The sequence below is a fragment of the Numida meleagris genome, chromosome 10 (assembly GCF_002078875.1).
Source record: "Numida meleagris isolate 19003 breed g44 Domestic line chromosome 10, NumMel1.0, whole genome shotgun sequence".
Classification (NCBI taxonomy): domain Eukaryota; kingdom Metazoa; phylum Chordata; class Aves; order Galliformes; family Numididae; genus Numida; species Numida meleagris.
In genome coordinates, this window is record NC_034418.1 from 18656598 (window position 1) to 18668276 (window position 11679).

At 60.6% G+C, this 11679-nt stretch overlaps 2 protein-coding genes across 5 annotated transcripts; one reads left to right on the top strand and one right to left on the bottom strand.

Annotated features, from left to right (window-relative positions):
• On the top strand, positions 249–8031 carry GAS8 (growth arrest specific 8). 2 transcript variants are annotated; one of them, XM_021408277.1, is made up of 11 exons: positions 249–525; positions 856–948; positions 1922–2119; positions 2324–2530; positions 3096–3150; positions 3741–3946; positions 4228–4395; positions 4757–4843; positions 5758–5967; positions 7414–7479; positions 7763–8031. In XM_021408277.1, exons 1-11 carry the CDS (start codon positions 523–525, stop codon positions 7910–7912), a joined length of 1443 nt encoding a protein of 480 aa, XP_021263952.1. In that variant the 5' UTR covers positions 249–522; the 3' UTR covers positions 7913–8031. The 2 variants fall into 2 exon arrangements, with proteins under 2 accessions (XP_021263952.1, XP_021263953.1); XM_021408278.1 differs by lacking the exon at positions 249–525 and adding an exon at positions 555–767.
• On the bottom strand, positions 8035–11240 carry LOC110404213 (5-hydroxyisourate hydrolase-like). 3 transcript variants are annotated; one of them, XM_021408279.1, is made up of 9 exons: positions 11184–11240; positions 10996–11100; positions 10726–10881; positions 10516–10660; positions 10222–10397; positions 10004–10138; positions 8680–8822; positions 8430–8565; positions 8035–8206 (listed from the first exon to the last, which is right to left on the bottom strand). In XM_021408279.1, the coding sequence occupies exons 1-9, from the start codon at positions 11223–11225 to the stop codon at positions 8117–8119; spliced, it is 1128 nt and encodes a 375-aa protein (XP_021263954.1). In that variant the 5' UTR covers positions 11226–11240; the 3' UTR covers positions 8035–8116. The 3 variants fall into 3 exon arrangements, with proteins under 3 accessions (XP_021263954.1, XP_021263957.1, XP_021263956.1); XM_021408282.1 differs by lacking the exons at positions 10004–10138; positions 10222–10397; positions 10516–10660; ... (1 more) ...; positions 10996–11100; positions 11184–11240 and adding an exon at positions 9575–9884; XM_021408281.1 differs by lacking the exons at positions 10004–10138; positions 10222–10397; positions 10516–10660; ... (1 more) ...; positions 10996–11100; positions 11184–11240 and adding an exon at positions 9204–9541.

The following is an 11679-nucleotide window of genomic DNA, read 5'->3' on the forward strand; positions in this document are numbered from 1 at the left end:
GTTCAGGGGGGGCTCAGCGGGGCGGGAGGCACCGGGGCTGCGGAGGGGGCCGCGGTGTGGGCAGAGCCGGGGGTGCGGATGGGTGCCCAGGTGCGAGGAGGCCCGCAGATGGCGATCTGGGGGTGCAGTGGGGCCCCTGGGGATGCATCAGGGCCGCGGGACGCAGAGGGGCCCCGCGGTGCTGAGGGCAGGAGCCGGGCGTTGTGGGCCGGGGGCACAGTGCGGCCCGCTGCCGCCGCCACAGCCTGAGGCAGGCCCCGGCGGCGCTGCAGTCCCTCGAGAGCCCCCGGTGGGGGTAACGCGGGACAGCAGAGGCCGAGAGGTGACGCTGCGGGGCCGCGGGCCCGCCCGAGGTCCCGATGCGCGGCGGGCCGCTCTTGGAGGAAGGCCGGGCTGGAGCAGGCCCCGCCGCTCGTTGCTAAGGCCAGGCCCCGCGTTGCTAGGGGGCGCGTCCGCCCTGCGCAACTCTCGCGAGATCTGCCCGCGCGTTGCCCGGGAGACCACGGGGCAGCCGTCGCCGCCATGGTGAGAGGCCGGGCTGGGCCGGGCTGGGCCTGGCAGGGTGGGGGGCACAGAGCCGGGCGTGGGGGCTCTGAGAACTGGAGCTGGCTCGGGTGGGGCAGTGGGAGCCACGCTCGGGAGCACCTGTGGCTCGATGCTGAGGGAAGCGTTGGCCGTGCTGTGCCTTCCCCCTGTGGCGTGCGCCCTGGGGAGGGGTCGGGGTGCAGGGCAGAGCGTGGCACCCATTCACCCCGCCATAGCAGCAGGTACGCTGTAAGGCTGGCCTGCAGGCACTGCGCAGCACAGCTTCCACTCAGGTGCTCACAACTCAATTGTTTTCTTTCCTTTTTGCAGGCACCCAAAAAGCAAGCTGCAAAAAAGGGGAAAGGGGGCAAAGCCCCGGCAGTGGTGGATGCCGTGTCCCTGGCAGAGATGAGCAAGGAGCAGGTGAGTGCTTCCCTTGCGCTGTGGTGCCTGGCCTAGGCCTCAGGGATGACAGGTGGCAGCAGGCTGTGGAGGACAGCAGACGGTGTTCATTTCATTGCTGACATCGGGGCTGGGTGTGTGGCCCCACAAAGTCTGCTCAGTGCTTTTCCTGGACAGAGCAGCCCCCTCATCCTGCCCTTGCTTCTGCTGTCTTGTGGCACTCTGCTCTCCTGCCCTTCTTCGTTTCCCTTCATCCTATAACCCTGGCATCCTGTTCTCTTGTGCTGATCTCCTGCTAAGTGTGGAAATGTTCTGGAAAAGGTACCTCTGATGAGAATATTATTTGATAAGTGCTTTGTGTTTTGTGGTGCTTCCTGTAGAATATAAGCTGACCAATTCTACTAGAATCAGTGTTTCTCTCTGCATTTTCTCCCTCCATCTGGCTATTCCCTCCTGTAACTGTTGCTCCTTTGTCTTTCCGGTATGAGCAGCCTCTTCTCTGCAGGCTGTTGTGCTTAAGCTCAACCCTCTGATCTCTCAGTCTACAGCTCTGTGCTTTTCAGCCTGCTGAACTCTCAGCACATCCCAAATCAGGGTGCTATGGGGGTGGGAGGTTCCCTCAGGGACAGTGAGGGAAGGCAGAGGCCATAGCTGCCCAACATGGGCCTGCTGCCCTGGATGTCCTATGAACACAGGAGGAGATGGTGCTGTTCTGGGACACCTTGCCCTGCAGATAAGATCTTGCGTGTCTCAGTGTTATTTAGCATCTGAGAATGTGAGATGGAATGCCTGAGCCCTGTCTCCTTATGATAGGAAGAGATCTTGTCATTCCTTTTCAGGGGTCATTTGTCAAGTCCTGAGCACTCCCCTCCTTCTGTCCTTCCTTTTCTGTCCCGGTAAAGGCTACCGTGTCCTGCAGGCTTGCAACAGAGCTTGTCTTCTTCTTCATCTTTGCTTTGTCTTTTTGTCTTCTCTCTTCATCTTTGCTTTGCAGCTGGAGGAGCACATTACACGTCTCCGGAAAGAGCTGGACCGGGAACGCGAAGAGCGCAACTACTTCCAGCTGGAACGTGACAAGATTCACACCTTCTGGGAGATCACCCGACGGCAGCTGGAGGAGAAGAAAGCAGAGCTGCGTAACAAGGACCGGGAGATGGAGGAGGCAGAGGAGCGGCATCAAGTGGAGATCAAGGTGGGAGGGTGAGATGTGTGGGCCTTCTCCTTCTCTTGTGCCCTGGGAGAGAGACAGCAGGTCTGAGGAGGTGAGGGAAGGGGACAGAGTGGAAGAAGCTGAGCTGGGTACAAGTCAGGAGTGTCTCAGTCCATATTCCAACTTCAGGTGTTTTCCTGCTGGCTCCTGCTGATGCGTCTCACCTGGTCTCTGGCTTGTTTTCAGGTTTACAAACAGAAGGTGAAGCACTTGTTGTATGAACATCAGGAAAACCTCACCGAACTGAAAGCAGAGGGTACCTTGTCCTTGGAACGGGCCCAGAAGGATCACTGGGCTCAGGAGACAGAGCTGCGCAAAGACATGCGTTCCTTGAAAGTGGAGCTGAAGGAGCAAGAGCTGGCCAACGAGGTGGTGGTGAAAAACCTGCGCCTGGTAGGTGTCTGGCTGGACAGCAGGGACAGGATCTGCATGCAAAGAGCCTTTGCTGCAGAGGGAAGTGGTGGGTCCCTGGTGTGCAAGCAGAAGACTGCATCCTCTTCTGTCTTGTCGAGGTGGGAATGGGGTTTCCCACAGATACCAGTGCCAGATGTGCTTCAGAGGCACTGAAAAGAGCACAGGAACAGAGAGAATGGGTTCCTGGGGCCACTACTGTGAAAACCCTCCTGCAGGAAGGAGTCAGCTACATGGCTCAAAGCCCACGAGGACAGCTGGAGAACCTAATACACCACTGTTGGCTCAGATTGTTGGTTCACGCTGTGGTGGCAGCCTTTCCCAGGGAGCAGGAAAGGCTCCCACGGGATGTGGATGATTGTGGGTTTTATCTGCTTGCTGGGACAGCACCTGACTGCTGGACTCCAGGCCTGTAGCTAGGCATGGCCTGGAGGCCTGTGTGGACATCAGGGACTGGAGAATGAGAGCTCCTAGCCTGCACCATGTAGTGATACAGCGACCTCAAGATTGAGTTGTCTGCCTCTAACACGAAACTTCTCCCTAACAGAAACAAGAGGAGGAGATCACACAGCTGTGCAGCAACTTTGAGAGACAAGTGAAAGGTCAGGATGTGCTCAAAGCCCCCGTGTCTGTGTGCTGAGAAAGAGGCCACTCCACCCCCACCCCCCCTGATTCTTGCTCTGTGCTCACAGCTGCTGGGCTGCATTGCTAACAGTGCTGTCCAAGCTGAACTCCCAGCCTGGCTTGAAAATGTTTTTCCCTGCTGTGAAAATGGAGCCTGGACAGGCGTCTGTCGTGTGAGCTGCTGGGTGGAGGCAGGGCTCTCACTGCTGCCAGCCTATACTGCTGAGCACAGCTGCCTGGCTGGGTGGCTGGGGGAGTCCTTGCAGATCTAAGTCCTGGCTCCAGTGCCCTCGTCAGGGGACACATCAGGTTCTCACGGGCTGCCTTGGAGCGTTTCCATGCCCTGTTTCCAGGATGCTATTTATGGGCTCTGCTCTCTGTGGTCCCAGCATAACTGCTCCGTGTGCTGATGGCAGCTGCAGTGGGGCTGTTAACGAGCATCTTGTCCTCAAGTGATGCTGCAGTGGCACGTGCTGGGCTGGTGCTTGCTAACAGAGCCCAGGTACATAAGCACAGGTTCCAGGGGGGTGTGGGGGGATCTTACTCAGCCCCCTGTGCGCCTCCCCAGAGATGGAGGCCAAGTACAACAAGAAGATGCAAGCACTACGGGATGAGCTCGACTTGCGCCGGAAGACTGAGATCCATGAAGTCGAGGAGAGGAAAAACAACCAGATCAACGAGTTGATGAAGAACCACGAGAAGGCCTTCCATGACTTCAAGAACTACCACGATGATGTCACCTTCCAAAACCTGGCGCTTATCAGCTTGCTGAAGGTACTGCCTGCCTGGTCACTGACCCTGCTGCTGCAGCCTTGCTGTGTAGTGTCACCAGGGAACTGGTCCAGTAACTTGCCTCAAATCTGGCCAGTTCCCTGGTGGAAGTAGTGGCATTACTGTTTTCCTGGGAGTTGTACGCTATTACATGAGCAAAGTTCTTGTGCACAGGGAGATGTTGCTTGCTAGGCCAGTGCTGGGAGGGTGTCCTGACCTGGGAAGCTGTGAGGAGCTGGGCAGACCCTGCTTCTAGGAGCTAGCACTTGTGTTCCCAAGAGCAGGAACAGATGGAGGAGATGAAGAAGAGAGACACTCACTTGGAAAAGGAGAAGGCAGATGCCCTGCTCCAGAACAAGCAACTGAAGGAGCACCTGCAGCAAGCCCAGGAGCAGGTGTTTGAGCTGCAGAAGAAGTTGGCCCACTACAATAAGGACAAGGAGGCTCTGATGGTGAGTTGCCAACCCTGCTGAGCCCTTTTCTATTCTTCCCTGAGTCACCGCGTCTGTTTCCTGGCGTTGCTCAGCAGTGACCTCTGCCGCTCGGCTGAGAGCTCTTTGTCCAGACTGCTGAGCAAATGCCCTTGAGTCCCTTTCAGCTTAGTTGGGCGTGTGTAAGATTTCAGGTGGAACTCCAGGACTCTAGCAGCAAGAAGAGCAGCCCCTGCTGCAGAGGAAAGGGTGTTGGTGTGGCTGTAGCTTGTGTTTTCTCAACCCCATGTCTTCTGCTGGTCGCTTTCCCCCTTGCCAGAACACAGAGCACCCATCTCCCAGAGAAGTCCATGCTCTTGTAACTGTTGCTTCCTACTTGCAGAACACAAAAGCCCATCTGAAAGTCACCCAGAAGGAACTGAAAGACCTTCGATGGGAACATGAAGTGCTGGAGCAGCGGTTCAGTAAGGTGAGAACTACAGGTGGGTCTAGCCATCCTGTTTCCCTCTCGAAATCCTGTCCCCATGCAGAGGTTTAGGCACCAGGACTTAGCAGAGGCTGCCTGTGCTGTGCTTAGCTGAAAGCTTTCCAAATCTCTAATCCAGAGTGGCACATTAGCTGCTGCTTCCAACAAAGCTTATCACAGTTTTGGCGTCTCCCATGCTCAGCAGACAGGCTCAGCCTTGTGCTTCACTGAGCAGTCATGCGTGTGCTGATGGTCCCCTCCTGGCCTGCTGGTGGGAGGCTGTGGCACTGGGTCAGGAGTGGAGCTGCGTAGGGAGGCTCCTGCTACAGCGGGGAGAGACAGGGACAGTCTCTCCCTCGTTCTGCTAGCATGTGGATGTCACTTCCTTGCTTGCCATGCAGCCTCTTCAAGGAATATTCTGTTGACTGAGTTCTCCCAGACTGAGCCTCTCCCTCGCAGCTAACCCAGATAAATTTATTGAGGCAGAACAGAGCTCATTTGCAATTCGTAGAAATCCCCAGGAATATGAACACTGATCTGAGGCCTCGTTAACAATCCATCATTAAGGCAGCAACATATTCAGTGCAGTCAGAAATAGGCTTTGGAGGAGAGATTCTAATTAGGACACTTTTTAACTAGCTGTAAGCCAGGGATTCCTGCCAGCTGCAAGGAGGGGATGAGAGACCCCTGCATGCTGGGGCCCCTCTGTGGCCTAAAATTATGCCTTGGGGCAGAGCACAGAGGAGCATGGAGTCAGGGCCAGGCTGAGCAAAGCGCGGTGTCTCTGCTGCTGTGAGGGGACGGTGAAGGCCTATTTGCTCCCTGCTGGAGCCCAGGAAGGGGGGAGGCTTGCAGCAAGCTGAGATGTCCCAAGGGGTCCTGGGGATGGTGTGAAGCTGTGCCATGTTTTGGAGCAGGTGCAGGCAGAGCGAGATGAGCTCTACCAGAAGTTCACCAAAGCCATTAACGAGGTGCAGCAGAAGACTGGGTTCAAGAACCTGCTCCTGGAACGCAAGCTGAAAGGACTCCTCGATGTCCTGGAGAAAAAGGAGGTGGAGCTCAGCGAGGTCTTCGCAGCCTCCAACCTCGACCCAGGCGCCCTTTCCTTGGTCTCACGCAAGCTGGAGGTACTGTGCACTGCTGCAGGGCTCTGTGGAAGTTGCCTTTTCCTCCTCTTGAGAGGCAGAGGCTGCTCTGGCAGCTGCTCTGGGGCAAACGCAGACCTTAGAGATGTGAGTGTGCCCAAGTCCTGAGGTGCATGGGCAGCATCAGGGCAGAGCCTGGCCGTGTGGCAGGAAACATTCCCTGTCCTCCCTGCTCTGTTGAGCACCTGCCTGTATGGCCATTCCCCAGCCCCAGAACGCTGCAGAAAGTGCCTAAGTCTGCTCCACTGTTGTCTGCACCATGTGGAGAGCCGGGCTGTGGCTGTTGTGTCAGTCGTTCCCAGCACGCCCATGACTGCGCGGTGCCGCAGGGCACTCCGGCTCTCCCTCGAGAGCGGAGCGTGTGGGCGTTTGGTGCTGCTCTCTCGCTCAGGTGGAGTCTGTTTCAAGGAGAATGGCCCCAGGCTGAGCAGCACTGCTCAGCTCTCTGTGCTGACAGGTGGCATTTGGATGCGCTGCCAAGCAGCGGGCTGTGTGCAGGGCCTGTCTCAGCGACCCTGGGCACTCTGTGTGCAGGGAGGCACCACTGGTGAACCTCAGCCATGCCCCTCTCCTGGCCTTGCTGGCTGCAGAGGCAGCACAGACAGGTTCCCAGCGGCTCTGCAATGTCTGGCATGCTAAAAATACATGTGCAGAGAGCCTTGGCGCGGTGTGGAGGCTCAGAGACCCGCATTCCTAGAGCATGCAGCAGCAGTAACTGGAGAAGCAGCATTTGCTTCACGTTGGCTTGAGGCACAAGGGATGCAGGTTCCCTGCTCGGCTTGGCCACTGCTTCCTTGGTGTCCTCCTGCTTGTACTGCTTCATTCCTGCTCCCTTCAGTGGTGGGTGGCAGTGATGCTCGTGGACTTTCCCTTGCCAGGGAGCTCTGGGGATGAACACAGCAGCAGCCCCAGGCTTTCAGTCTGTGTAACAAGGCAGTGGATTTGTCACCTACAAGCAGGTGCCACAGCAGCAGACTAGGAAACACATTCCTGGGAAGGCGTCGAGGCGTCGCACTCTCCCACAGCTGCTGGGGTCCCTGGATTCTTTTGCTCAGCTGCCTCCGGCCACCAGCGTCATCTTGGGGAGACTCTCCCTGTAATTCCCCTGGTGCTGTGGTGGCAGGGAGGTGCTGCAGGAGCAGGTGCTGCCATCCACCCCCCCTTTGCAGTGAAGCAGGTGATGCTGATGGTGGGGCTCTGCTCGCATTCCTGCTCATAGTTTGGGAGGTCCCTGTGCCTTGCCTCTGCCTGGGGCTGGCTGTCCCTGGCAGCACTGGCTCCAGGGTGGTGACTGTCTGCCCAGCCATGTCCCAGTGCAAGCATCTGCTCGGTCTGCTGTGCCACATGCTCTGGCCTGCAGGGTGGCCCCAGGCTGATGTGCCCTTGGTGCCAGCAACCCAAGTCTAATGCAGCTGTCTCCGCTTGCAGGATGTGCTCAATTCCAAGAACGCCACCATTGAGGACCTGCAGTTCCAGCTGGCCCGAGCCTGCAAGGTGAGGAAGGGGCTGGGTCATGCTGTGTTCCTGGGGCTGGGGGAGCAGAAGGAAGTGCAGGTGCCTTCCCTCCAGGCCTTGCACAGAGGCTGGCTGCTCTGTTTTGTGCCCTGGAATGCTGGCCCAGGCAGCAGTTTTCCCCATTCCCATATATCCCTGTGAAACAAGGACTGTTGAGGGGCCCCCACCATCCAGGAGACTGCAGTGTGCCTGTGCCCTGGCAAAGAGGGGCCGGGCTGGGTTTTGAGGTGGCAGCCCAGAACATGGAACATTTCTCTTCCAGGCACACAACGACATGCTGCAGACATTGGAGGCAAAGCTGACGTCCTTTGGGATCCCGCTGGACAACCTGGGCTTCAAGCCCCTGGAGAGCCCAGTGAGGGGGCAGGCAGTGGGGCTGGGCCCTGCAGGACTTGTGTCAGTGCCCACGTGACGCCAGGCAGCACCTGTGGGTGCTCATGTGCTCGGGTGCTTCTGGGGCCAAGAGCAGGGCTGTGCCTGCCTCATGCTCCCAGCATCTGACCCGAAGGAAAGCGAATTTTTTGAGGCTGATGGTGCTGTTTGAATCCTTTAATGGTATCAGTCATGTAGCTCCCCCCCGGCACCCTGTGGTGCTGGAGCAGTTATATGCCTTGCCCTAACTGCCCCGGTACGTTGTGTAGGAGTAGGGGCTGATCAGCAGTGGGACGTGCAACTTCTGGGCTGGGTCAGTGATGGTGAAGACGACCTAGGGGAGAGCAGGGAGGTGGTGGGTGGGTTAAAGTCACAGCCAAAAGCAGCCCCCTCTTCCAGCTCTAGCCTGGGTATCCCCACAAGCAGTGCTGGCAGTGCAGCAGGAGAATTGTGAGCTCCTGCAAGCACGGACACAGCACCCAGACCCCCACAACTCCTGGTGTGACCAGAGCTGGCTCCTAGCAGCCCCCCAGACGCCATGCTCTGCCCCTTGGTACCTCCACAAAGGGGTAGAAGCTGGTGTACCCCAGGCCCTGCCAGTATGCCGCCGTCTCAAAGCGCAGTTTATAGGTGCCAGCCTCAGCCTGCCCTGGGGGCAGGAGGGGCAAGCAGCGCCCGTCCGCATCCGTCCACCTGAAAGCAGAAGGAAGCAGAATGTGGCCGGCCCCAAAAGTCTCCCTTGGTAGCTCTGTGGGTGGGTGATGCGGGCAGCAGCCTCTTCTGCCTGCTTGCTGCTGACTCTCCTACCTCTGTGCCAGCTCCGTCCACTGCCCGCCCGGCTCCCCCAGCTGTGCCAGGCGCAGTGCGAGGCCGGCAGCGGGCAGCCCCGTGGCCGTGTTCAGCACATGGGTGGTCAGGGAGCCACTCGGCATCTCGGGCTTGACTCCAGCCTGTGGCACAGGAAGGGATCAGCGCTGGGGTGCGCCTGTGCACTGCCATCCTTCTCCCCCCAGTACCATGCTGTGCCTGCTGGCCCCAAGGGTTTGTTACTGGGCAGGGATAGCGGGGCTGGTGGGGAGCCCGGTGCAGGCACCCACCATCCCTGGGTGTCCCCACCCCTCTCTGGCAGTGCCCTTACCCACGTGCCCCATGCACCCTGAGCTGGTGTCCTTGTAGCTGGGTCCCTCCTAGCACTTCTCCCTCCCCACCACTGTGCTGTGCCCGCAGGACACGGGTGCCCACCACCCTCCCATGCTGTGGGGCCAGCTGTGCGGGCACAGGGCCGTGCTCCAGCCCAGCAGCCGCCTGCAAGCTGTGGGCACCGCTGCTACCCGTGGCGTGGGCGTTCTGCCGGGAAGGAGGGCTGCCTGCCGGGCTTCCTGCTCAGCCCCGTGCCTGCATGCTGCTGGCTGCCTGGAAGCAGCCATGTCCCCGTTCCCTTCCCAGCCTGCACTGATCTGCAGTGTCACCGTGTCACGTGCAGTGGATATTAACCCTGCAAGTGCTCCCGGGCTGCCTGGTGGGGCGTCAGAGCAATGCACCTGCCCCTCCATGGGGTGGGATGGCTGAGAGACGTGGATCTGAGGCTGCCAGAGTGGGACGGGCGCTTGCATCCAGCCCAGTGCCGGCTGTGGGCCTTGGCTGCTGGCTGAGCTGGGAGTGCTGGAGGCACAACAACGCATGAGGGCACCCGATGGCTTACCTGCCTCACCTCCATCCTGCTCTGCCAGCTCCCCACGTCCGGTGCCTGCACTCAGGATTACATCCCCTGCCCCAGCTGCCCTCCCCACGGAGCTGCCGGGCCGAGTGCCGCTATCCCAGCACGCTCCTCCCCACCTGGGCCGGCTCGCGCAGGCGGCTTCGTGCTGGGCAGTGCTCCCAGCTGCCTCGACAGCACCCACGCACCCGCAGCGCTGCAGCCCCAGGGCTGGTGGACCCGAGCCCGGATGGATTTCGGGGTGCCAAAGCAGGGCTGAGCCCCTAGGGTCTCACCATGGACAAGCTGTGCTCGTTCAACCTGCCTGCTTCCTGCAGCGTGCCGAGGCGTGGCAGCCCGCGTGATGGAGCCCAGCTCCCTCCTGGGCCACAGGGAAGGGCCCAGAGCCTCATCTACACGGGAGGTGCAACCCACCTTGGTGGTCCTCAGGATGCCGTCGGTGCTGGGGTTGTTGGCATCCGTGACCTCAATGATGGCCGTGGCAGTGCTGGACAGGCCCTTGCCCTCCTGGTCCGTGGCCTGGACGATCAGCGTGTAGTTGGGAGTGGTCTGCAAGACGAGGTCACCACCGTCAGAGGCCCCGCGTCCCCACAGCGCATCCCACCGCCACGGGGCACAAGGAGAGCGCCCACCTCCCGGTCCAGCCCCGTGCCCAGCACGCTGATGATGCCCCTGGCCGGGTCAATGGTGAACATCTGGGGGTGCGGGCTGGGCGGCTGCTGGCTGACGATGGAGTAGCTGACGATGCCGTTGTCCGTGTTCACTGCGTCGTCCGCATCCGTGGCGTTCACGGTCATCACGGAGGTGCCTGGGCAGAGTGACGAGCCGGGCAGACGTCACTGCTGGGACGCAGCACTGCCTACCCCATGGGGCTGATGCCCGCTCCAGCCCGGGGCTCCCGGCCCCCCGCCCGCCAGCCCCCGCACCTGGCTTCGCGTTCTCCTCGATGTAGCCGACGAAGACCTCCTTGATGAACATGGGCTTGTTGTCATTCTGGTCCATCACTGTGATGATGATCTCCATGGGGTCCTCCACGGGCTGCCCGCTGGCCGACACGGCGTGGGAGAAGAGCTGCGGGGGCACCGTCAGCCCGTGCTGCCCCGCGCCGCCCCGCCCGCCCCACGGCCCCCACTCACGGTGTATCGATCGATCTTCTCCCGGTCCAGCTGCTCGGTCACCTTCAGCCACCCCGTCTCGCGCTCGATGACGAAGATGCCCACGGGCGGGCTGTCCGCGCCCTGCCCCGTGATGCTGTAGTACACCTTGGACTCCTTGTCCTTGTTGGATTTGATCTGGTGGCGAGGCGGGGGCGGTGAGAGGGGACACCCCCGGGCTGGTGCCCACCCCGGTGCCGCCGCGCTCAGCCTGGCCCGGGGCCGGCGGCGGCTCAGCCCTCAGCCCCGTACCTGCACCAGCCTCATGGGGTAGGGCCCCCGGTGGTTCTCGAGGCAGCTGATGGGGGGGAGGATGGGGAAGGTCAGCACATCTGCCCGAGCGCTCAGCACCGCGTCCTGTGGGATGGATGGTGGTGGGGCCGTGCTCCAGTCCTGCTGCCCCTCCCTGCAGCACTGCAGCACCGTGCAGAGGGTCCCACCTGCACGAGGAGGATGAGGAGGGTGAAGGCTCGGGGTGACATGGCTCCGGCCCTGCTGGCTGCTCGCTGGAGTGCTGACCGGACACGGCTCCCGTTGTGGACTTTCACCTTGGCAGCGCTGCCCCTGCTCGGCTCACGTGGCCACTGGGCAGCAAGAGGCCCGAGGAGAACCCCCATCCTTCACTGCGCGGTGGGGAAACGATGTCGCTGAGGACCAGGGAAAGGGTGAGGGTCTCAGCGCCTTCTTTGCGTTTGTTTTTAACAGCCAGAGCCGCTCACTCAGCCCGGATCTGGGACACAGGGCCGGGGCAGCAGGAGCCCCACCGATCCCACGCAGCCCCGCGGCAAAGGATCCGGGGGTGCCAGAAACGGGCACTGCCGGGGACACCGGGGGTCCCGGGACGCTTCTCACGGGGCCGCACGGAGGCACCGGGGGGCGCGCGGCGGCAGCGGGCGGAGCTCCCGGAGATGCGGGGCGGGGCGGGGTCGGGGCGGG